General features: G+C 35.7%; 3 protein-coding genes and 1 long non-coding RNA gene across 4 annotated transcripts; all 4 read right to left on the bottom strand.

The window, feature by feature from the left end:
• Window positions 1-1,999: 1,999 nt before the first annotated feature.
• On the bottom strand, window positions 2,000-3,548 carry LOC136800861 (uncharacterized). Its single transcript, XR_010845760.1, has 3 exons — window positions 3,458-3,548; window positions 3,016-3,159; window positions 2,000-2,280 (listed from the first exon to the last, which is right to left on the bottom strand). It is a non-coding gene; the product is annotated as an uncharacterized lncRNA (long non-coding RNA).
• Window positions 3,549-6,465: 2,917 nt separating this feature from the next.
• On the bottom strand, window positions 6,466-7,909 carry LOC136800899 (myophilin-like). The gene is made up of 3 exons (XM_067057509.1): window positions 7,714-7,909; window positions 7,214-7,444; window positions 6,466-6,844 (listed from the first exon to the last, which is right to left on the bottom strand). The coding sequence occupies exons 1-3, from the start codon at window positions 7,867-7,869 to the stop codon at window positions 6,629-6,631; spliced, it is 603 nt and encodes a 200-aa protein (XP_066913610.1). The 5' UTR covers window positions 7,870-7,909; the 3' UTR covers window positions 6,466-6,628.
• A 4,121-nt stretch (window positions 7,910-12,030) lies between these two features.
• LOC136800898 (myophilin-like) lies at window positions 12,031-13,453 on the bottom strand. The gene is made up of 3 exons (XM_067057508.1): window positions 13,269-13,453; window positions 12,657-12,887; window positions 12,031-12,421 (listed from the first exon to the last, which is right to left on the bottom strand). The coding sequence occupies exons 1-3, from the start codon at window positions 13,419-13,421 to the stop codon at window positions 12,206-12,208; spliced, it is 600 nt and encodes a 199-aa protein (XP_066913609.1). The 5' UTR covers window positions 13,422-13,453; the 3' UTR covers window positions 12,031-12,205.
• Window positions 13,454-16,092: 2,639 nt separating this feature from the next.
• LOC136800896 (myophilin-like) lies at window positions 16,093-21,924 on the bottom strand. Its single transcript, XM_067057507.1, has 3 exons — window positions 19,893-21,924; window positions 18,948-19,175; window positions 16,093-16,939 (listed from the first exon to the last, which is right to left on the bottom strand). Exons 1-3 carry the CDS (start codon window positions 20,061-20,063, stop codon window positions 16,724-16,726), a joined length of 615 nt encoding a protein of 204 aa, XP_066913608.1. The 5' UTR covers window positions 20,064-21,924; the 3' UTR covers window positions 16,093-16,723.
• Between the last annotated feature and the right edge of the window lie 861 nt (window positions 21,925-22,785).

The raw sequence follows: 22,785 nt of genomic DNA, 5'->3' as shown, positions 1-22,785 counted from the left end.
AACTGGAAGGTTTAGCGGTGCTTTATTTTAGGCTTTTACCTAACAACTGTAGCTTCCTTCTCCAAGATTTTTTTTTTCTCTCTTTATTTACTTATTTATTTATTTTTTACATAGTCTAGTACCTCTGGCGATATAACGTTAGTTCCTAGCGGGGGGAGGGACTATATTTTTTGTTTAAGTAATGTTTTGTAATATATGTTCGTAGTGTACACGTGTCTTTGTTTCAATAAAGAAAAAAAAAAAAATTACTCTTCCTCGCAAAAGTCTTACTTTTCTTCTTCTTCAAATTTTTTCAATGCAATTTTTGAATTTTCAGATTCAGGAATAGTTTGTCTAACAGAAAATGTATAACATGCCATAGTTTTGTTGATTACATCAGTCAGAAAACACATTTTAAACACGGCAATTATGAAAAATTCACTATGGTCAGAGCCCTTAAGTCCAATTACTTTAAGTCTGTAAATGTTTGTTTTGCGTGCATCCTTTGGGGGTAGAGACTTTCTTACAGAAGTACCCTGATTCCTTCTGATTTTAGCTAAACCATTGTTTTTTTGCTGCATAGTTCTTGCATCGAAAGGTTCAGTCTCGTCAAGGTAACTCGATGAAGTGAAAAAACAGGGGCTGTAACCACAGATATCTGTAAAGCCCGAAGGGCTAGATAGGCAACTTTAAGCTTTCTCCAGCAAAAAAAAGTGAAGCAAAAATTTGACTTTTTAAATTTCGTGCCGATGGATAGGATCTAGCATTTTAATTGTTTTCGGAGCGCGAGATCAAAAAAAGTAGGCGGCAAACGCTATTTCACATCTCTCAAACCGGTGAAATTGCACATTTTAGTCACGTGACTTTGATAGGAAATCCTTCCAAACCTAGGCTTCACTTTTCGATAAAAGTCGCAAATCTAGCCCTTCGGGCTTTACAGATCTGTGGTTGTAACTATCAATACAAGAATTTTACCGGAAAAATAATTATATAGGGGAACACTGGACTTAGTGGCATCAGAAATCATCGGGTCGATGTTCTTTGTTTATTCTTTTTAGACTGCCCAGTCAAGTTTTCTTGAAGGCGATTTAATTTCATATGGATGTATGGAGTTTCAAATGACGTAAGTGGGCGCGTTTACGCTTGCTTGATCCTATGCTTTAGACCTTTAGTGTAGGCGACCGCCAATACGCCATCTTACATTTTCATCAAAATGCGTAGTGTCAAACTTCTTCCAAATCCAGAGAACCTAGGGAGTGTAGAATGTATTTTAAATGCACCAATAGCAAAAAATGATTTCCCTACAAAATCTTAAAATATACTTTATATCAAAATTTTGAAGGGATTCGTTGTCGAATTTCAGGTGATTCAAATTTCAATTTCAGATTCAAATTGGTTTCTCAAAAGCAGTTTTCGACTAATATCTTTAGATTGACTTTTTATTCTTCTATCCCCCTCTATCCTTTTCGACGGTCTTCATCAAGTTCGTCCAATCAGCTTGTTTAAATCATCGATGTGAGTTGGCAACTTTCAGTCAATTTGCTGCCGTACGTACATCGAGACAAGAAAGTTAACCCTTTAAATTTGAGCTAAGTTTCTCAGGTAGAGGGAATTCAGCTTTTGAATCAGAACTTAGATCCTTAAGATAAACTGGCTGGAAAATTCTCAATGATATTTTAATAAAATATCCTCGGGAAATCTGAAATTTCTTTAAACAAGCTCAGTTTGTAATACAGCTTTTCGACTGTAGCCGCCAATTGCCGCGCGGGCATTTTTTTGTATCCGTTTTGCCACCCTAAAACCGTCCCAGTCTTTTTTTTGCGCCTAAAGTAAAGACAATAGAAAAAAGCGTAAAAAAGGGTGTTTAGGGTGGTAAATTAAATAATAAAGTGGCACGCGCCTGATCGCGCGACTACGGTCGAAAAGGTGTATACTAAAAACAGAAACAAACTTGAGAATTTTTCTTTCAAGATGTTATAATTCATTCATTTTATTTCATGTTTACAATCCAGATTTTTTCACCGTATGTTTGGTAGCTGAGATGTCATAGTACCGACTTAGATAACTTTAATTTGTTATTATGTTGGCTGCTTTTCGTATAGCCTATTGCATTTGCACGGTTTGAATTCAGAGTTCTCCCTCTCCTAGATGAGTTGTCTTCACCACGACTATAAAGAGCTTCATCCGCCCTTGCGTTTCATTTTGGACTTCAGCCTCTCCTAGACGGACTGCCCTCCCGGGCTACGGAGCTCCATCTACCCCTTGGCTTGAACGTCCTGTCTACATGCGCTTGCGCATTTCCTAAATAAAATGAAAAATAAAGATGATTGTTTATTTCATAAAATTATCTTTTAAACAATCTTTGATATGCGCACGTCAAGATGATGTCGTATTTTCTAGCGGTAACACCCGAAAAAAGCCGAGTGTTGACTAATGAGTTTCTATCTTTAGTAACAGAAAGCGGCCCAGTTCCGGCTTTTTCGGGTGACCCACGCATATCAAGAGTCGATAAAAACTTTTCTTCTAACCCTTTAGCTTCTCATTAAGAAGAATATGGATGACAATGTTTTTTCGTCCTTATTGTGGCTCGTCAGCACTGCGTAACTGCCATTGACTATGAATTTCTTCTCAAAAGAAAGTTGAAAAGGTGTTTACTTCATCAATTATATAATCTAGATGAAAGAAGTTAAATTCATGTTTTACAGACCCTATTTTTTGTTTCAAAGAGATAATTATAAGTCTACGTTAGCATAGCTGTCGACCGTAGTGCAGTGATAGAGCATCAGGCTTCGGTGCGCAAGGTTGTGGGCTCAACCAGTCGGGTCATACCAAAGATTACCAAAATGATACTCGATGCCTCCCTGCTTGATGCTCAGCAATTAAGAGAAGGATCATGGTGAAGCGGATTAATCCGAGGAGAAAGAGTGGCGCCCTCCCACTACCCTCTGGTAGATAGTCACCTCCGAATGCTTTCGCAGACTTACTAACTTAGGCTACCAAATAACCTTGTCAACAAGCTGAAACAAAAATACTTACTGTAGGAAGTCCGAAGCCACCTTTGTTTGTTGTGGCTGCTTGTGATGGTTTGAAAGCAGCTTTTCTGCCCTTCCTTGGGCCGCCAAAAGCACGGTTCTTGTTTGGCTTTTGGTCCTTGGTTTTTGGTGATCGCTTTTTGAGATCCTAAAAGTAAGAAAATCAACCTATTAGATTAGCTCTCCTCAATTCCAATTTGAGTTGAAAATATGATTTGTTTGAAGAGGGATTGATTTGAATGTATTTTGTGAATATTTTTGTTCGAAATTTAATCTTACCAAATCCTTTCGGTATTTTGGAAGTGGAACCTTTAATTCCTTTGGTGTCGGAAAAAGCAAAGCTACCCCAACTGAGGCATCATCAGAAATTATCAGAAAGCACAGTAATAGCCCCCCCCCCGTTATAGGTAGTCTCTAGACAATTTTATGTTGGAAATCAGAAATACCTTAGGTAAACCAAAGCCACCAACATTCAATGGGTTCTTATCTTCGATGTACCAATGTACATTTGCTTGGCAACCGCTGGAGGTTGTTTTAGGTTGCATGTTTGTTTGACAACCGCTGGAGATTGTTTTAGGTTGCTGCTTGATCGTTTGACAACCGCTGGAGGTTGTTTTAGGTTGCGTTTTCATAGTTTGACAACCACTGGAGGTTGTTTTAGGCTGCGTTTTCATAGTTTGACAACCACTGGAGGTTGTTTTAGGTTGCATGTTTGTTTGACAACCACTGGAGGTTGTTTTGGCTCGCAGCTGGATTGTTTGACAACCGCTGGAGGTTGTTTTAGGCTGCGTTTTCATAGTTTGACAACCACTGGAGGTTGTTTTAGGTTGCAGCTTGATTGTTTGACAACCACTGGAAGTTGTTTTAGGTTGCATGTTTGTTTGAAAACCACTGGAGGTTGTTTTAGGTTGCAGCTTGGTTGTTTGACAACCGCTGGAGGTTGTTTTGGCTCGCAGCTGGATTGTTTGACAACCACTGGAGGTTGTTTTGGCTCGCAGCTGGATTGCTTGACAACCACTGGAGGTTGTTTTAGGTTGCATGTTTGTTTGACAACCGCTGGAGGTTGTTTTAGGCTGCATGGTTGTTTGACAACCACTGGAGGTTGTTTTGGCTCGCAGCTGGATTGTTTGACAACCGCTGGAGGTTGTTTTAGGTTGTATGTTTGCTTGACAACCACTGGAGGTTGTTTTGGCTCGCAGCTGGATTGTTTGACAACCGCTGGAGGTTGTTTTAGGTTGCATGTTTGTTTGACAACCGCTGGAAGTTGTTTGAGGTTGCAGATCAATAGTTTGACAACCGCTGGAGGTTGTGTTAGGTTGCAGCTCGATAGTTTGCGAAGCTGCATCTTTACCTTTCCCTCGTTTTGCTTCTCTCTCCATGTGTTCGATAATGGTGCTTGTGAGAGACTCATTTTCCGCCCGCAGTTCATTGTTTTCTTTCCTCAAAGGGAGGACGGTTTTGTTATGCCCAGCTGCCTTCCTCTTGAGAGCAGAATTTTCGAACTGGAGGCATAGCTGACGCTCCTAAATAGAAGTTGTAAAGATGTATATGAATAAGAATATGAGAAATGAACCCACCAATGTGCACGTTTTCGTATAAGAATGTTCAAATTATCGATGACTTCGAATGTTCTTATAACTTTTTGAGTTTTAAGCATCTACAAATGCTCTTCAAATGTTCTTATTTTCATCAATTTGTGTTTAATTAAAATTGAATTAAATTGAATTAAGGTGGCTGGTTAGCGGAATTTTAATTTTAACTTGGCAGGTTACAAACCTTTTCTATTTCTATTTGGTTGAGTTGCAGGAGGCTCTTAGGCCCTTTTTCGCAACTATAGAATAGGCGCTTTCAATGAGCGCCCTGGCAGCACCTTGAACTGACTACCTGATTCCCCTCGCATGGCATAGTTACCAGGGTGAAGGTTCGTTCACTTGCCATGTGAACTGCTGCGAGTGGGAATCGAACCTCAGTCGCCTGTGCAGCAACAAAGTCAATGACCACTAGTATACCACAGGCCTATAAGTGGAATTTTCATAGCTAAATTCCATGAGTGTTCCTCGTGCGTGGTGTTATGGTATGGTGACTCTACTGTCTTCATTTAAAATACAAAAAATGTGTAAAAAGATGTTTAAACAATGCCGAGATAAGAATGTTTAACTTACGTCCATCGTGCGACGAAGGTCGATATTTAGACGAATAATTTCTTTATCTTTTTCTGAAAGTTTTCCTTCCAGAAAATAAATGGTATCTTGCAATTGCAAGATCGTTTGCTGATCATCTGTCAATGTATGAATATCCATATTAGCCATTATATCACTCATGATAACAATATAATGATACAAGATTCGAGTAAAAATTCTCTACGAACACTTTACTCAAATCTGGATTCCCGAATGAAGAACAAAATTTTCAAATTATTTTTCTAATGTTTTTTCCTTTCTAATTGACGTCAAATATTTTTTCTTTTTATTTGATATCATTTTTTGTATTTTAGTGACGTCAATTTTTTATTCAATCAAAAAAAATCACGTGATCACATATATTTTATTTTCGCCTGTTGAAGAGTGGTTACAACGGAACCTCTAATTAGCGGACACGTAATTACTGCTTGCAGTATTCATTTGAGTTCAATTGCGCCGCACTATTAATGCCAGCGTGTTGGCATTTGAAATGCCAATTTGTTTGAGCGAAGGAATCTCCTTTTATGGCATTTCAAATCAAGCAAAGGAACCAAAATAAAGTGAAAAAATTATAGTTTTATTGTTTTTGTCAATTTAGAACATGAAGGAATCACCTTCTTCTCAACTTCAGTTGAGCTAGAATCTTCTGTGTCTGTCTATCTGTCTGTCTGTCTGTCACAAAAACTTTAGGGCGGCCTCGAGACTTCAAAAATTGTCGGATTTGGCTGAAATTTTGCACACTTGTTCCTTGGCGATTTTTTTCATTTTTTGAAAATTTAGATTTTTGGGGCCTGGGAACGAGTTTTTCGCCAAAACGAGGCTAAAACTTTGAATTAGAGAACATTTTGGCAGTTGAAAGTCTGTCTGAAAGTCTGAAAGCCTGTTATTTTTAAGGTTTCAGTTCTTCCACCCTATTATTTGAGCATCTTCAATCGGGCCTTTGAGTTAGTTGGAAAAATACTGAAGTTGAGCCCAGTGCGTTGCGCACGTTTGATTCCTTGAAAGGTTATAACGAAAAATACAATGGAACTATAAATACTTGGTACTTTACCTGGATGTGCAATCTTTATTTTTCAAAAGTGTTGGTTGTTTTGGGCCAGGGTACAATTTTTTTCACCGAAAGGATACTGAAACCTTTAATCTTTGAAATGTCTAAAATGGTTTGATTTTGGCTTAAATTAAATAGTTTGATTTCTGGAATCTTAAACGAAGTTTTACAACAAATGATAATAACCTCTTGTTAATTGGAAAAAAAACTTTAAAATCGGTAGAAATTCAAAATTTATTGCAATTCTTTGGTCCATTCCGTAAAATACATATTATTAACAAAATTTTTCTTGATTACTTAAGGTGCATAAAGAGAAATAATAAAGTTGGCGAATAAAAAAATATTTGCGTAGTATTGACTATATAATTTTGGATATAGTTTGTGATTATTTAATCAATAATAGCACGGGTTTTTCCGAAGTTCTGTCCAGCTTGTGATGCACCTTTGTTGGAGCCCATTTGAAGTCCAATGATGCCCTCTCCGGCTTTAAGTTGCTCATCAGTAAATTCTCGTTTGTTTTCTGTTGACTCTGTGGGGCCGAGACATGGCCCGTTGTAGCCGATGGTCTGGGCTTTGCGACCCAATGATACGATTCCGTTGATAACCTAAAATTGATTTAACCAAGGTAATGTAATGTGCTGAATTAGCAAAAATTTTTCTTCGAAAGTGATAAACCCTCGCTAAATTGAACTTCTACTGTTCGAATTTTTCTCCAACTCGGACTAATTGTTTTTTTATAAGAATGCCAAAATATTTTAAATTACATATTTGTATGCTTTTAACTTTTTGGGTTTTACAGTTTAAACAAGAGTTCTTGAAGTGTTCTTTTATTTTTGACTTTTTGTGAGTATTTCAGCCTAATTTCTTAAGAAATTTTGTGTTTTAAGAGTCTGCAAAGCCTTAAAAAATATGTTCTTATAATGTTCTTAAATTTTAAGCCTCGAAGTTTTGTGTTCTTATAATTAAAAACGTACCTGGTTAATATTTTGTCCTTCATACAAATCAACAGTTTGGAAAAGGTCGTTTTTGACACAACCGATTTTTTCGCAAGCAGCCAAAAAGTTACCAATATTTTCCATTTCTTTGAAGGTCATTTTGTTCTCGTTGATCTTTTTCACACTTCCTGGTTTTATAACATTGATAACTTCGCAAAGGATTTTTCCGTTTTTCAATGGCGAAATAACATCGGCTGATTTCCCAATTACCTTTAAAACAAACAAAACTAACTCATTAAATGTATGACCATTTTTGATGTTACTTTAAACGCTCAAAAGAGTGGGTCCCTCTCAAATTTTATCGTTAACTTGAAATTTTTGCCGAAAAATATCGCTCAAAAGACAACCCCGCTGTCAGAAATATGGCGCGAATCTCATGGTCTAAGTATTTCATGTCTGCAGAGGTTGAAGATTCTTTTCTAGCATTTTTTGGCTAAAATTTTATTACAAGGCTCCGCCCTCATGCCAAGTGTACATACCGAGGGTAAGGATGCAGCTAAATCTGCTTTACCGCCATCATTTAAAACCTCTTTTAGCCATTGGAAACAATCAGTTGCGAGGTCTGGATCGAATTTGGCTTCCTTTTTTCGATTCAATTCAGCGGTCATTCCAAATCCTTTTGGTCGGTTTGCCATTTTTACTGTTATTTTAGTCTGAAAAATAGAATAATTTTTTTTCAACGGACACTTTTTAAGGTTATGACAATTTTTGTCATAGTATTTTTTCAGGGCCACACAGAAAAATTATCGAGATTTCTCAAAAACGATTTGAAAAAAGTGCTAATGCCAGCGCCAACATGTGATCAGAGTATATGCTAGTCTTGTACCCTAATCATCAAAAAACGGCCCTCAGTTCATGAGAAGAGTAACCGATGTGCTGGAAGACTAGCCTATTAGCATGCTCACAATTTGCTGATGCAAAATAAAGAGTCATATACCACAACTGTATTTTTTTTTAGGTTGATGCGTAAACCATTAAATCGAAATCAACATAGCAAACACAAAGTTGACAACGATTGACAACATAGTTCTAATAAGATTTCAGTGTAACAAGTTTTGCTGACTATGGTCTGGCTATCCCACTGTGTCATCATACTTGTAAGTTCAGATTCTTTATTTTTACCACGACGCTTGTTTTGGTTGCCTTGGCAACTCCCTTACTTTATCATCGTCTATATTCTTCACTTTTCCGAAAAATTAGTTACTCTTAATTTTTGGGCCATCAGTAGTAAATATTGTTGGCAAAAAAAGTGTGCAGTTTCAACCGTTAGCTCGCCTTTACCTTCAGGTCTGCTTTGCGGACCTTTTAAGTATGAGACCTTATTGAAGTTGAAGTTATGCGAATCTGTTGCATATACACAGGGAATGTACGAACTTTTATCGATCAGAATATTCTTGAGAATATGCAAACCAACAAAAACCAACCTTGCAAAGTAGCAAATAATGCGCAAACTTCCTCGGAAGGCTTGGAAAGGTTTTTGAACATTTTTGAACATGAGGGACCGACTAAAGTCTGAGAAACTTTCGATCGAATGAATATTTAGATAAAAGGAATCACTCCTGTGAAAATGGTGACTATATGTTTTTTTGTACTTCAGTTATTTTTCCATTTTCATTGCACTTCATTCTACTTGATAATATTCCACTCGTAAATATAATACAGGAAACTGTAAATAAAATAGCTATTAGTTTAAATACATAGTCTCTTTATCTTATACCAATTTATTGGGGATAAAAGAAAAGAGGAAAAAATAGTTATCTCAACAAGTCCAAAACTGCCAAAAATCTATCATACTTGGTCATCTAACTCCGTTAGTTTCGAAAAGCGCCTTAAATAAAACTCTCAGGAAATCCGAAAATTTTCTTTAAAGCCTGTGATTTCTTGGATTACCCCTTGGGAATGTTTGTTAGCTTAAGGAGGCCCAGTATCGATTCAAAATCGATAAAATCGTCCTGGTCCCAAAACATCTTTTTTTCTTGCAATTGATTTTGGTCAATTTGCTCAATCCAAATCTAGATGTTGCCCACATTAAAAACCACATTTTTCTGCTTTCCAGGAAAAACTGCAAGGCCTTAAAATCCATAAAATTTAACACAACGTTTTTGCAATATTCCTTGCTCAAAAGGTATAGATGGTTTTGTGGTAAAACGTGTCGGATTATGGGGAAATTTCTCATTTCATTCACAAAAGCGTTTAAAAAATGCAAAACACGCAAGAACTGTTGTTATCCAAGCTTGCTAACATTCAGATTTAGGTTCAGCGTCCTCAAATCGATCAAATAAAATTGCAAAAGCTTTGTTAAGGACATTTTGAAACATTTCTTCTTTTATTTGAAAAGCTTTTACCAATCCATTGACCATGGCCTACAACTTGAGAGTGTATTCTGAAAAGTCTTAACTTTAACTAAGCTAGAAATTTCTGTCTGTTTGTCTCAAAAAGCCAGCTTTTAGACATCGAAAAAGATTCGGATTAGCTAAAATCTTTCGGACTTGCTCCTTGATTTGATACATGTGAGTGTTATTCTTAATTAGTGTTTTTTTTAAGGGCCCAAATTTTTCGTCAAAACGAGGTTGCCAACAGAATACCTCAATTGGGAAAAGACTGAATTATCATGAGAACTGAAACACCTTTCTCCCTTTTGATATCAAAACAAGTAACTTTAATCAGTGCAAAGCAATACTCGTTCAATCAAATAAATTGTCAAAACTTCATTAAAAAATTCAAGCCTTGTGTTTCTATTTACATCTGGTGTGAATCTTTGTTGTCAATAGTTTCTTGACTTTCCCATACGCCCTTTCGTTACCAAAACGTAAAAAAAGCTTCAAGGTGAACCTAAAAGTAAAAAGCTCCAATGTCAAATTTCTCTACTCAACATACAAGATAACACAAACACCGTACCAATTATAATTGTAGAGATTGTATTGAAAATTCAAAAGTTAATTTAGTGTCATTTTCAAAACAAAAGATCCGAGGTTATTAAGAAGGATTGGCAATGTTCAAACAAAAGAAAAACAATTAGACTCATTGGCGTGGATTCAGACTGCTTTGTTCCATGATTTTGACAACCGTGTAGGAGGGTGATTTCTGCTTAATCAGTACCTTAATTGCTCATTAGCAACACTCCGACGCAGTGTTTTTTATTGATGCAATCCGACAAATTCCCTTTATGGTATAAAAGCAGTTAATCAAAAAAATCCTTAATACTCTTACGATTGAAATCATTCAAATAAGCTTATTTGATTAGTAATTTCTGCCTTTTTGATTGAGAAGGCAATCCATGTGGAATAACAGCAAATTAAGCCTGATTAAATGTCCACAGTCTACATACACGTTTTTTTTTCATAAGAATGTCCAAAATTTTTGAAACCTTCGGATTTTCTTAACTTTTATAGTTTTAAGCCTAAAAATGTTCTAAGCATGTTCTTATTTTCGCCATTTTTTGGGTATTTTTGTCCATATTCCTAAGAAATTGGGTGCTTTAGAGTCCACGAAGCCTTAAAATGTTCTTAACTTGTTCTTAACATTTTGGCCATCGAAGCCTTAAGTTCTTATATAGTTCGTTCTTATAAAAAAACGTGCAAATTACCCCTCTATCTCTTGTCTTGGCTACCTACACAGAGTTGGAGAATCTATATAAAGAAACTATTTAGTTAGATAGAGGGGTAATTTGCACGTTTTTTTATAAGAACAAACCACATAAGAACACAAGGCTAGTACGATGGCCAAAATGTTCAGAAAAAGTTAAGAACATTTTAATGCTTTGAGGACTCTAAAATGGCCAATTTCTTAAGAAAATGGACAAAAATGCTCACAAAATGGTGAAAATAAGAACATATTAAGAACATTTTTAGGCTTAAAACTCAAAAAGTTAAGAACATCCGAAGGCTTCAATATTTTTGGATGTTCTTATAAAAAAACAATAATACTATGTCATCGATGTTAAAAGATGCAGCCTTATCATGATAGCACATCTAGGCAAATTCTAGGGTCATGAAAATTACAGAATCCATTCCAGAAACAGCATAACAGATGTTTACACTCTTTCCGGTTATTCCCTGCTACTAATTAACGTTTGATCAGCTGCAGGGATAAGCCAATAAGATTCTGACCTCTAGTAATAAGCAGAGCTATTATAGGATTAGGCTGCTCTCACCTGACCTTCTCTATCGCAATGTATTTTTTATGAGAACGTCCAAAATTTCATTTTAGTATACTTTTTCTATGAAATTGGTTGTTTAAGAGTCCATAAAGCCTTATAATGTTCCTAACTTGTTCTTAATATTTTAGACTTCGAAACCTTACGCTCTTATAAAAAAACGTGAAAAATATTTGATATATTCAAACAATCATGCAAAATTTTTATGAGAACATGATATTCAAAATCGATGCAAGCAGATGTTACTCTTTCCTTTTCCCTAAATCATTGGGTATGTGAGGGTTCAAAAAGAATATTTTTATAAGAACGCGAGACTTACTTCCAAGACTTACATAATATTTTGAGTCGTCTCAAATAACACCCCTGTCTCACAGTCCCGTTGGAACTTTTTCCCACGGCGGGAACAAAAAATTCTATCGAAATTCCAATAGAGATTCAAATTCTATTGTTCCAAATTTAAAATATCGAGTGGGGATGGTCTTGAAGTGCAATTATTAACATTGAATTTTAAAAGGGGGTGAAATCAAATTTTATTTTTCAGTTGGACTGAAATCGTAAGGTATATTTCCCATTGAGCACAAAATTCTGGTCAAATCTTCCAGTGGGGCTGAAAATTCAGATAAGAACTTCTACTTTCATGTCAAATTGATGCAATTCTTTGGTTCTTTCCGCTCATAAATACCTATTAACATTTTTTTGGTTATTATTTTATCTACTTTTAAAACACATTAATATTAAAACAAAAAAGGTCACAATAATTAAATTTTGAATTGGACCTGAGTTAACCCAAAATTGAAGAAAATATACATGAAAATTTAATCAATGATAGCACGGGTTTTTCCGAAGTTCTGTCCAGCTTGTGATGCACCTTTGTTGGATCCCATTTGAAGTCCAATGACGTTTTTTCCGGCTTTTAGTTGTTCCTCACTGAATTCTCGCTTGTTTTCTGTTGACTCTTGGGGACCTAGACATGGCCCGTCGTAGCCAATAGTTTGGGATTTGCGACCCAGAGCGACTATGCCGTTGATGACCTATTGAAAAACAATGCTAATTTTATTTGTTTGAAATACTCCGGAGAAAAACATTTTCGAAATTTGGATCTTGGTCGAATACTTGGAGTCGCATAAAAATCCTATTCAAGATTAGTGTTTTTTTATTGTCAATTTAAAGTTAAAGTCTGTGAAAAAAATTCAACAATTTTGGCCGATACTCCAGAATTCTCATTATTTACCAGGGTCAACTACTCTTATAAAAAACGTCACCTACCTGGTTCGGATTTTGTGATTCGTACAAATCAACAGTTTGGAAAAGATCTCCTTTGTCACATCCCAATTCCTCACAACCAGTCAAGAATTTGCTTATATTTTCCATTTCTTTGAATGCCATTTTGCTGTCATTGATCTTTCTGACGGTACCAGGTTTGATACAGTTGATGACCGTGCAAAGGATTTTTCCGTTTTTCAATGGTGGTGCAACATCCCCAGAGCTTGAAACATGCTATAAATTGGAAGTGTTTTTAAAAATTCAAGGGGCTAAATAAAGAAATAAGTAAAGTTTGGAAATACGCAGTACGCCTACAAAAAAGTGGAACAGATTTTTCGGATTAGGGAAACTTGTTACGGAGGACTTATTTTCTAAATCTCTCTATAATTCGAGTTACTGTAATTCGCAGCTCCCGTCAAAAGGAAACCGTTGTAAATTGCTTCCTACAATTCGAGAGTTGGCTGTGTCATCTTGGGAGCAGGATGTCTACCAACTAAACAAAAAATTCCAAATTTAGTCTTTCTTTAGTCAGAAATGATTTTTTACCGTTTTCGGGACACAGCAAAAATATTGTAATATATAAATATTTCTTTGCATACACTGTAGAGAACTTACTTTGAGAACGTCAGCCATATCGTCATGACCACCATCTATTAAGACCAATCTCAACCATTCAAAAGCATCATTTGCCAGGTCTGGGTCGAATTTGGCTTCCTTTTTTCGATTCAATTCGGCGGTCATTCCAAATCCTTTTGGTCGGTTAGCCATTTTTATTGTTGTTTTTTATACAGCACTAAAATAAAGCACAAATTTAAATAACACGTGATATTTAGGGGTGTAAAGAAATCTCTCTAAATTGCCGTAGTGTCAGTTTTGATATACAATGAGCTCCATATAACAAGTTTCTCTATATACTTGTAGATCGTTGAAGATTAATGCCTACTGGACTTCACTTTCTGACGATTTTGACGAAGCTCAGTCCAGTGAAATGGAGTCCGTTCTCATATTTCAGCGATAACACACACAAATTTTTCTACCCAATGGCTGTTACAAAGTGTTTGTATGAAATTTGTCTGATTTCGATGGTCGAAAAGTTCACAGTAAAACTTTGTAAAGTGGGGACTTCGTCCTAGAATATCAGTAAATTTATTGGGTACAGAAACAACAACAAATGTCATCTCTCTAACATCTGCTCTCATGCTTCTCTTCTTTCCCATAACTTGCACTGATGATTGTGAATTCTCATCAATGCAAGGCTGTAATAAATACAAATCTAGCAAATCTCTAGAGAAATAATGATAGCAAATATAACGCATTAAGATATCAAAGACAAAGAAAACACTAATTGCCTTGAGAATAGGTCATATCTAAGAAATAATCGAGCGTAGTGACTAATATAATTATGTCGTAAAATTGGTATGAAATAAAAGTAACAATGTCTTTTTCAAACTCAATACTTTTTTCGGGACACCCTGTATCTGGTCAGATAAGAATCGTTACACGCTTTTTTTTATAAGAATGCACTTTATAAGAATGTCCACGATGAAAATGGCCAAAAAATTAAGAATATGCTAAGAATATCACCATCATGGAATTTTGAGACGTATGTACTAAATGTTAAATCTAGTCTCAATTATGATCCTAACCTAAGAATGCTGTAAGAATACTTTAGGATGGAAGTAAAAATTAGTCAAAATCATTTTTTATTGCTCTTTGGAATAACGTTAATCTCTTTTTATTTAGGCTTTGATAACAAAACTTGTATCGTCATTATTATATAAAATGTTTTCAGCAAAAGCAAGGAGACGGGTATACCAAATTCTTACAAAGACGATAAGTAACATTATGTGGTTTACCGATTGTGGTTACAAATGTATGTGCTGGCTTTTTCTATTTAGTGATATTTCACTCTGGGCCTAAAAACCGAGGCCTAAAACTGCTATTTAATTCGAATTCTGACAAAAGTTACAGTCTTTTTTTGTCTCCACTGCAGATTATATTCAACAGTAGCCTGGTGACAGGAGGGACAAGGGAGCAACTACCCCCCTCCCAGTGGCCGATTTTAAGGGGATGCCGAAAGTCAAGGGGCGCAAAAAAGCGCCTCTGATTACTAGCTCCGGCGCCCCTTTGCTTTTTTACATCTTAAAATTGGCAGTTTTCAGCCTAAAGGTGAGAAAATACAGACACAGACTTTATTTCCTCTTTAGAATTCTAGCATTAAAAAGACATACAAGGTCACAGGTGTATTCCATGTGGTTTGACATTTCTGTGTACTGTCATAATATTTAACAGGGGAAGTTTAGAACGGGAACAAATAAACGTTTTCGCCGTACGTTAAGGAAACCAATACCGTTACGTTATTTTAGTGTTCACATATTTTTGGTCGAGGAATATTGCCAAACTTCTATTTTTAAAGCGGGAAAGGTTTCCTTCCTTCAAATCCAGCTATGAGTTGGTACGTTCATGAAACCAACGACACACTTATGATCCTACAGTTAATCTGTATGTCTGAGTGTTTGAAACTAACTCATGTATCAACAATCAGTGACAAAATACTTGGCACAAAAGGAAAATTCACTGGGGTGTTTTGAAACCACAATCGATTTGTAAGTGCTTTAAAGTAGGTTCGAAGGGTAGAGCTTTAACTCTCAGTTTTAACGTTAGACTTAAAACTTATGGCCTTAGGATCTGAGGATCCAAAAGTTTAAAAATGGTCCAGTAGGGCTTGAAATATAACCTAGAAACCAATAAATCCTTCCCAGGTCGAAATAATCGATGAAATCAAGTTGAAGGCCTGAAATTGACATTCTCGCACTCGAACAATTTTCGAAAAATGGTAAATTAGCCAAAAGTGCCAATATATTATGGCACTGATTGAAAGTATATTTTGATGAGAACGAATAAGTTCTAGTTCCAGGAACCTCTGACAGCCTCATCGTTCTTTAAATGCGACATTCAATCTTTTTAAGACTAGACTGTGACTTAAGAATGTCTTGCAGTATTAGGTTGCTTAAGATTTGTCATAAGTTTGCTGAAAGAAAGGGCTTTACATAGTCTCCTTGACAAATATTTTTGTTGCAATGATGTTAAATAAATATGTTTTCTTTTTTGGTTTTGTAGACATTTGATCAATAAAATCAAACATTACACAAGAGTGTTTTTCTTTTACTCTCATGCTATGGTCTGTTATGAAAATTTAGATAAAGATCAGCAAAAAATATAGATTCTCCATTGCATCCGAAAAAACAGACCTCAAGTTTCAAAATAACCCTAAAAATATGCTTCTTTCATGCCCCTGTCACCGGCTCCTTCTCAATACCATATCAAGAAAGCTAGTTTGAAAACTATAGCCTATAGTCTATAGGTCATTTCCCAAGAATTCTTTATTCCTTAAAAGATAGTACGCGGCAGGGTAGGAGTTTTAATAGTAACGTAACTCTTCTTAGCTTTATAAGTAATTATCTAATATGAGGTATTCTGAATTTGTTACACGTTATCGAAAATAATGTATATAAAATAGTCTAAAAAATTAACTGTTTATTTCATAAAAATCTGGTGAATTTAAAGAGAATGGGGCTACCTAATCTAACTTCATCCCAGTTGATACGAAACGTCAATCAACGCTTTATGACGGTCAAACAACGTTAGATGAACGTCGAAACAATGTCGTAAACCATCTCTGGGATGCTAACCATGTTAAAACTATTTACAGAGCTAGTATCTAAAAGGCATTTCATTATAGTCAAGATCAGCATCCCAAAAATCTTAAATTTGCATTTAGGGGTAATTTTGGCTGGTGCATAGCATTAATACCTAAATATATAATCTAGTACATAAAGTTTTATAAATAATGTCAAATTCAAAAAGGTAATAATAGCATGATATAAACAAAACATTTTACAATTACAAGTGGGGAGTACCCAAGACACTATTACCACACCAAACCGTTAAATTTGTCCTAACTTTTTTAATACGTTGTGATGTTTTTGGGATTAGTGCAGTGGGAATAGTTTACGTAATAAAATAGTTTATCCCTAGATTACAGAAGTGAATACTTCTTGCCAACTAATTTAATCCATAATAGACCTGGTCTTTCCAAAGTTTTGACCAGCCTGAGATGCTCCTTTGTTTGAACCAGCCTGTAATCCAATGATACCTTGACCAGCCCGTAGAGTCTCTTCAGAGAATTCTCGTTTGTTTTCGGTCGCTTCAGTAGGCCCGAGCTCTGGCCCATCGTAGCCGATCGCTTGTGCTTTACGTCCGAGTGCCAAGATACCATTAATTACCTGGATAAAAAAAGCAGAGTTAAAACTTGTGAGAAATACAGAAAAGAACAGACCAAGAATCAAAACAAAAAACTTTTAACTGAATTTTAACTAATTTTTGAGAGCTTTCTGACCATCCGAAATGGTGGACTTGGATTCCATAGCCTTTTTCGGCAAACTTCTATAAAACTGCTGTTAACAAAATTGTTAATGAATAAGGTCAAAATGTATTAGAATCTCTTACGAGGAGGTTAACAGAAATCTATCATTTTTTACATCCTTTTCAGCGGAAAATAACTTCACGTTTCATTTGACATGACTTTGTTTTGACCTTGTGAACGATAAAACGATAAAACTTTTTTGCCGGCTGAGACGTAGACTTATGTAAACTTATTCGTTTGGGACTCTTTGATAGCTTTTCGTTGTTTGTAATAGGATACACAGGTGTTACCCAGCGATTGTCTAACGCTATCAGATGAACTTTTTCTGGTTGTTAGATGGACGTCATTTGGATGTTAGATGGACGTTATCTAAATGTTAGATATTCAAATGGACGTTATTTGGATGTTAGATGGACGTTATTCGGATGTTACGTATCAGCAACTGGGTTGCATAATTTTAATAGGGTTCTCGAGAATAATAGGCAATGGCTAATGAAGCCATGGGAGACTATTACACAGGCAGATTATATAAAGTAGATTAGATAATCAAAATGCTGCTGAGATTTAGCATTATCACGATAAGCTTGTCAGACGCTCCTGTTTGTCTGAGATCAAAATCAAAATGGTATATATGTCGATTCTCCATTCTCTATTTTATGCATTTTTAACAAGCTTTAAACGATTGTGATGTGATGTCTGTACCATACAAAGTCAACAACGCTTTTTATCCTTAGAATAATTCTATGGAAACTTTTTTTTCAAAATTCAAATACAAATTAAGAACAAGCCTTAGATTTTGGACATAATTCATAAAAATGCTGACTATAAGTCAATTAAAGCTCATTAAAGTCGTCAAGTAAGTTTATTTTAACCTGAAAATCGTCAAAAATAAGAACAGTTGTATGGCCCTAATTTACTGGTCCTTATAAAAAGTGTACATTTAGGCAATTCTACTTTGTCAATCTAACATGGTGAAAGACTTTTATAAACTATGAGATATTTGTGGCTAACTTGGTGCTTGTAGAAAAACTGTATGCTTAATTAAGACATTGAAGTATTAATTAAGACATTCATAATTCATGAAGTATTGCATGTCGAGATAGAGTGATAAGAAATGATTATAACAGACAATTACCAGAGAATCATTGAAAACATTATTTTTTCTGAATTATAAAACGACGGATAAAGCCGATATGGTCGCACATTCGAAATTCAGTACCTTTTAAACTAGAAATCTTTTTTACTTTCTTAGAGGGAGGGGAGGGGGCACCCACCCTACCCTAGGTCACCTTCCCTCCGAATCAGCTGTTCCACTTGTCATTTAGAAGCAACAAAATAATAAACTTCCTCCTCAACACATATTTTGTCTCATTTTTAAGATATTCTTACGTCATTTTTAACCACAAGACAATGTAAGCGTCGGATGTTGTTTTATTGTCATGTACATTATCACCCACCCCAACTCAGCTCAAAAGTACTTGAATTTTGTTATTCAACTTAGAGAGGTCCTTCATAATAATCTTGTGTAATGCCTATGTAGCATTGTTCTATGGATCAGTTATATCTATATTGATGATAAAGAAACCTGAAACCCATTAAATCAGGAGATAAATATGCCCAACATTTTATTAATACATCCTAGCACTGCAATATCTTTTTAATGGTCATTCTGACTGGTATTGTATTTAATCAATCATGCTTCCAACATGTCAAACATAAAGACACCATTGTATGCTACAATCCCTGCATAAGAGCTCTTTTCCAAAAATTCTTCGTTCTCCTCCAAGCTTTTTTAAGTATGGTACTAATATATTATTTAGATGATTGTAGCTTGGGTAGAACATTGCGGAGAAAAATATTATTTTTACCTGTGGCAGATTTTGTCCTTCGTACAGATCGACCGTTTGGAAGAGATCTAATTTCTTGCATCCAATACTCTCACAACCTTCCAAGAAATTGTTGATGTTTTCCATTTGTTTGAATGCCATTTTGCCTGTATTGATTTTCTTAACGCTTCCAGGCTTGACAACGTTCATGATTTTGCAGAGTATGGTACCGTCTTTCAATGGCATCATTAGATCTGATTGAGCACTGATCTAGAATGTAAAGAGCGGAAGAGGTTCATTTTGAGTTGTACGTATCAAAGCAATAGGAATAGATAGAACCATGATAAGCAACCCTGTCTCACTGACCCGAATGCTGAGCTGAAAAGGACTCCAAAATCTTCAAAAGTTAGGAGGTAATGAAGGTACTACCAGATAGGCTAGATTAGATCATATCCTTATATGTTAATGAACTCGAATGAATGGATAAATAACCCTGGGGGGCACTGGGTTTGCCAACTGACGGTATGTGCGGCGAAAAAATTGGCTTTTAAAATCGCACCCTTATAGTGCAGCAAAAAATCGCCGAAATTCCGTCAAATTCATACCCTTACAGTGCATTTTCTTCAAATTTTCAACCCTTTTTGGGCAAAAAATCTTAATTTTTCCTTGATTTACTATAATTTCCACCCTTACAGTGCATTTAACAAAAAGTCTACCCTTACAGTGCATTTCTGCTATCTTGAAAAATAGACCCTTAGCCGCCGCACATACCCGTCGGTCAATTTGCCTGGCTGCCCCCCCCCCGGGATGAATAATAGAGAAGTTACATCGCGAAGATGATTGGGCTTGATTTTAGAAGGATTCATAGGTGTTTTGCTTTCTCTCAACTTGGTTCAGATTTGAAATGAACAGAGATTTAAATAAGAACAGGGGAGAGGGGATAAAAAATTGTCGAGGTTTCTTTGAAGTTTATAGTAAGCAACTTACGGTATCGGGTAGTGAGCTTGATTCTGCTGTAAAGTCACCATCATTGAGTACGAATTTCATCCAAGTCAAACAATCTTCTGCTAAATCAAAATCAAATTTGGCGTCCTGTTTTTTCTTTAGTTGTGCGGTCAAACCGTAACCGCGCGGTCGAACAATTTTATCACTCGGCATGGTGATGGTATATCGTTTTGTGTCCAAAAAATAGTTCAAAATCTACAAAAGCGCTCTGGTTGGCAAAATTTATAACACCGACGAAAGTGTACCAGATTTTTTGTCGTTGAATAGATATATCTTGAATCGATATGAGTATTCAAGGTTCGTCGCCGCTTTTACTTCCCCGGACGTAACACAGAGTTCCTAAAAATTTTCTGACTCCAAGTGAACTTGAATAAATTTCACGTTTGTTTCCTTACTTCGGTTCTCAAGTACCTCTTACGCTCAACTACTTCAAAAAATTATGATTTTTCTGTCAGTCGAGAAAAATGTCACGAGCCAATCCCTCTTATGATGAAATGTGATACCTCAATTACACGCCTTCAACTTTTTAACCAATACGCTTTCAAATGTTATACTAAAACACCGGATTTTGTAAAGCATACATTCATGCTAACGCAAATAGTGTCAATCGCTGGATTTTTTCGTTAGGAAATGATATTTTTTCGTGTATTACTGTAGTCTGTTACGAACTTAGGAAGTAATCGCTCTCTATTCAGGTTTAGGGTTTGTCCAAATTGCCAAGTTTTCCTCCTTCCTTTTTAGTTTGGCTATTGAATTTTACAGCGTTTCAATATTTTGAATCAATTTAGTCAGGGCAAGGTGAGAATTTCATGCCAGAAAATTAGGAATGATCCGACTTGTTGTTATTCTTACAAAGTTTATTTCTAATAAAAATTTATTTACTGAATTATGAAATCACAATGCGATCATAATGAAACAACAAACAAAATATTATCCAAACTTTCATTAAATCTTTTTTTATGTCAATCCTTAGAAACTGTATGAAATCTTACTGTCAAAGCATTCTTGTCAATGAAGAGCCAGTAGCCTCTAACATGATATTGTGCTTTTGGGAAATTTAGGGTAGGAAGGATAAAACAGTTTTTGGAAGATTTATAATATCAGTCCTGTTCAGAGTCAATTTTTTCGAAAAGCAGTGGCTAAAATTAGATCAGTAAGCCATCCTTCTTGCTTAGATATGGTATTTTTTTTTATAAGAAAACTGGTAACGGTGTTTCGTATAAAAAACCCTTAACAATGAATGAGGTATTGATTGTTTACTTTCAGAAATCAGGAGAAGGACATCGCCATTACTAAATGAATTCGATCCTTATTTGACGATAAAAATATGATATTTTATTATTCACTCCCATCAATCAAATGCCAAGGGGTTAAGTACCAGTCTATTTCATATTTCATAGATAATACAAACATCGGTCGATTTCTACTTTTACACGTTTTTTTTATAAGAGCAAACTATACAAGAACATAAGGAACTTCGGTGGCCAAAATCTTAAGAACAAGTTAAGAACATTTTTAGGCTTAATGGGCTCTAAAACACCTGTTTTCTTAGGAAAATGAACAAAATTACTCAAAAAAAGCTAGAACATGTTAAGAACATTTTCAGACTTGAAACCCGAAAAGTTAAGAATATCTGAAGGCTTCAAAAATTTTGGATGTTCTTATAAAAAAAACGTGTATGCAAAGGAACATCACAAATTTCGATTTAAGTTATGCTAAATTTTGACTCTTTATACTTTAATTCGAATTCGAAAGTTTTAGTCTGGTATAGAATTGGCTCAAAACGGACCCTAGCCTTAACAAGAATAATTCACATGTCTTGGTGACGTCATCAGCTTCCCAGTAAGATTTGTATTTTTAAGCCAGGCTCAGAAGACAGGCTTTGAAACATACTAAACGATGCATATGTAAATACAAATGAAATGAAATGAAATATGACGGATTTTGGGCCATTTTCGAACCATTTTTGAGGCTCTAATTGACGCCATTTCTAAAACGGCCCCATTTTCGTCATCTACTTTTCATGATCTTTCAGATACAGATACAGTTTTTTGAAAATTTCTTGAATATTTTTGCAGAGGTTTGTACTGAAAATTGTAATGAAAATTCGTGACTTTTTTAATGCGATTTTAAATACGCGTATACACACTCCAATTAAGAAAAAATGCTAACCTCGACTTATTGGGCGGGGTGAAAACAGGGTGGCATGTGTGTTAAACTTAAAACCAGCTCCTTGACCATATTGAAAATAGACGCAGACACAGACACAGATTACTATGTCATGGGTTTGTGGTAATTCGTGAGCATTACATTGCATATAACGGTAATTTAATTACTCAGATGAAATACCGGCCATACTTTGATCTCAAACCACAATGCAATATTATGACAAACACAAAACAAAATAATTATGGGCTGAGGATGATAAGTCGAACAATCGAAAAATATACAAGAAATACCTCAATTTTGACCTGATAATAAAAACAACCGAGAATGCACTTTAAGCGAGCAAGTAGGAGATTATGTGGCGCTTTTCCTGCGTCGGAGATGATTAGTTTTTTTATTTGTCTAGATCCTGACTGATTACGGTCCTCAAAACTGCTGGTCAAAACTGCGGGCTGTTACAAAACCTTTTTGCCCAAGACATGCCTGGCTTGCTTTCTGGCTTAGCCTTTAGAAGAATTCTGTGATGTTCTCTATTATAACCTCTCGCAGTTACAGCTCAGAATAGCAGAGATGTAAAGCATTACTGTTAACCGCCTACAGTTAAAGATACCTCCGAAGAAAAGAGATCATGGGCCTAAAGGCCACCATGATGGGCGACATCATATCTTCCTTCAAATTTTTAGCCCCCTTACTTCGAACGGCCCTCCAG

This window comes from Clytia hemisphaerica, unplaced genomic scaffold, assembly GCF_902728285.1.
Source record: "Clytia hemisphaerica strain Z4C2 unplaced genomic scaffold, Clytia hemisphaerica genome assembly, whole genome shotgun sequence".
Lineage (NCBI taxonomy): Eukaryota > Metazoa > Cnidaria > Hydrozoa > Leptothecata > Clytiidae > Clytia > Clytia hemisphaerica.
This window is presented reverse-complemented; position numbering and strand designations above follow the sequence as displayed.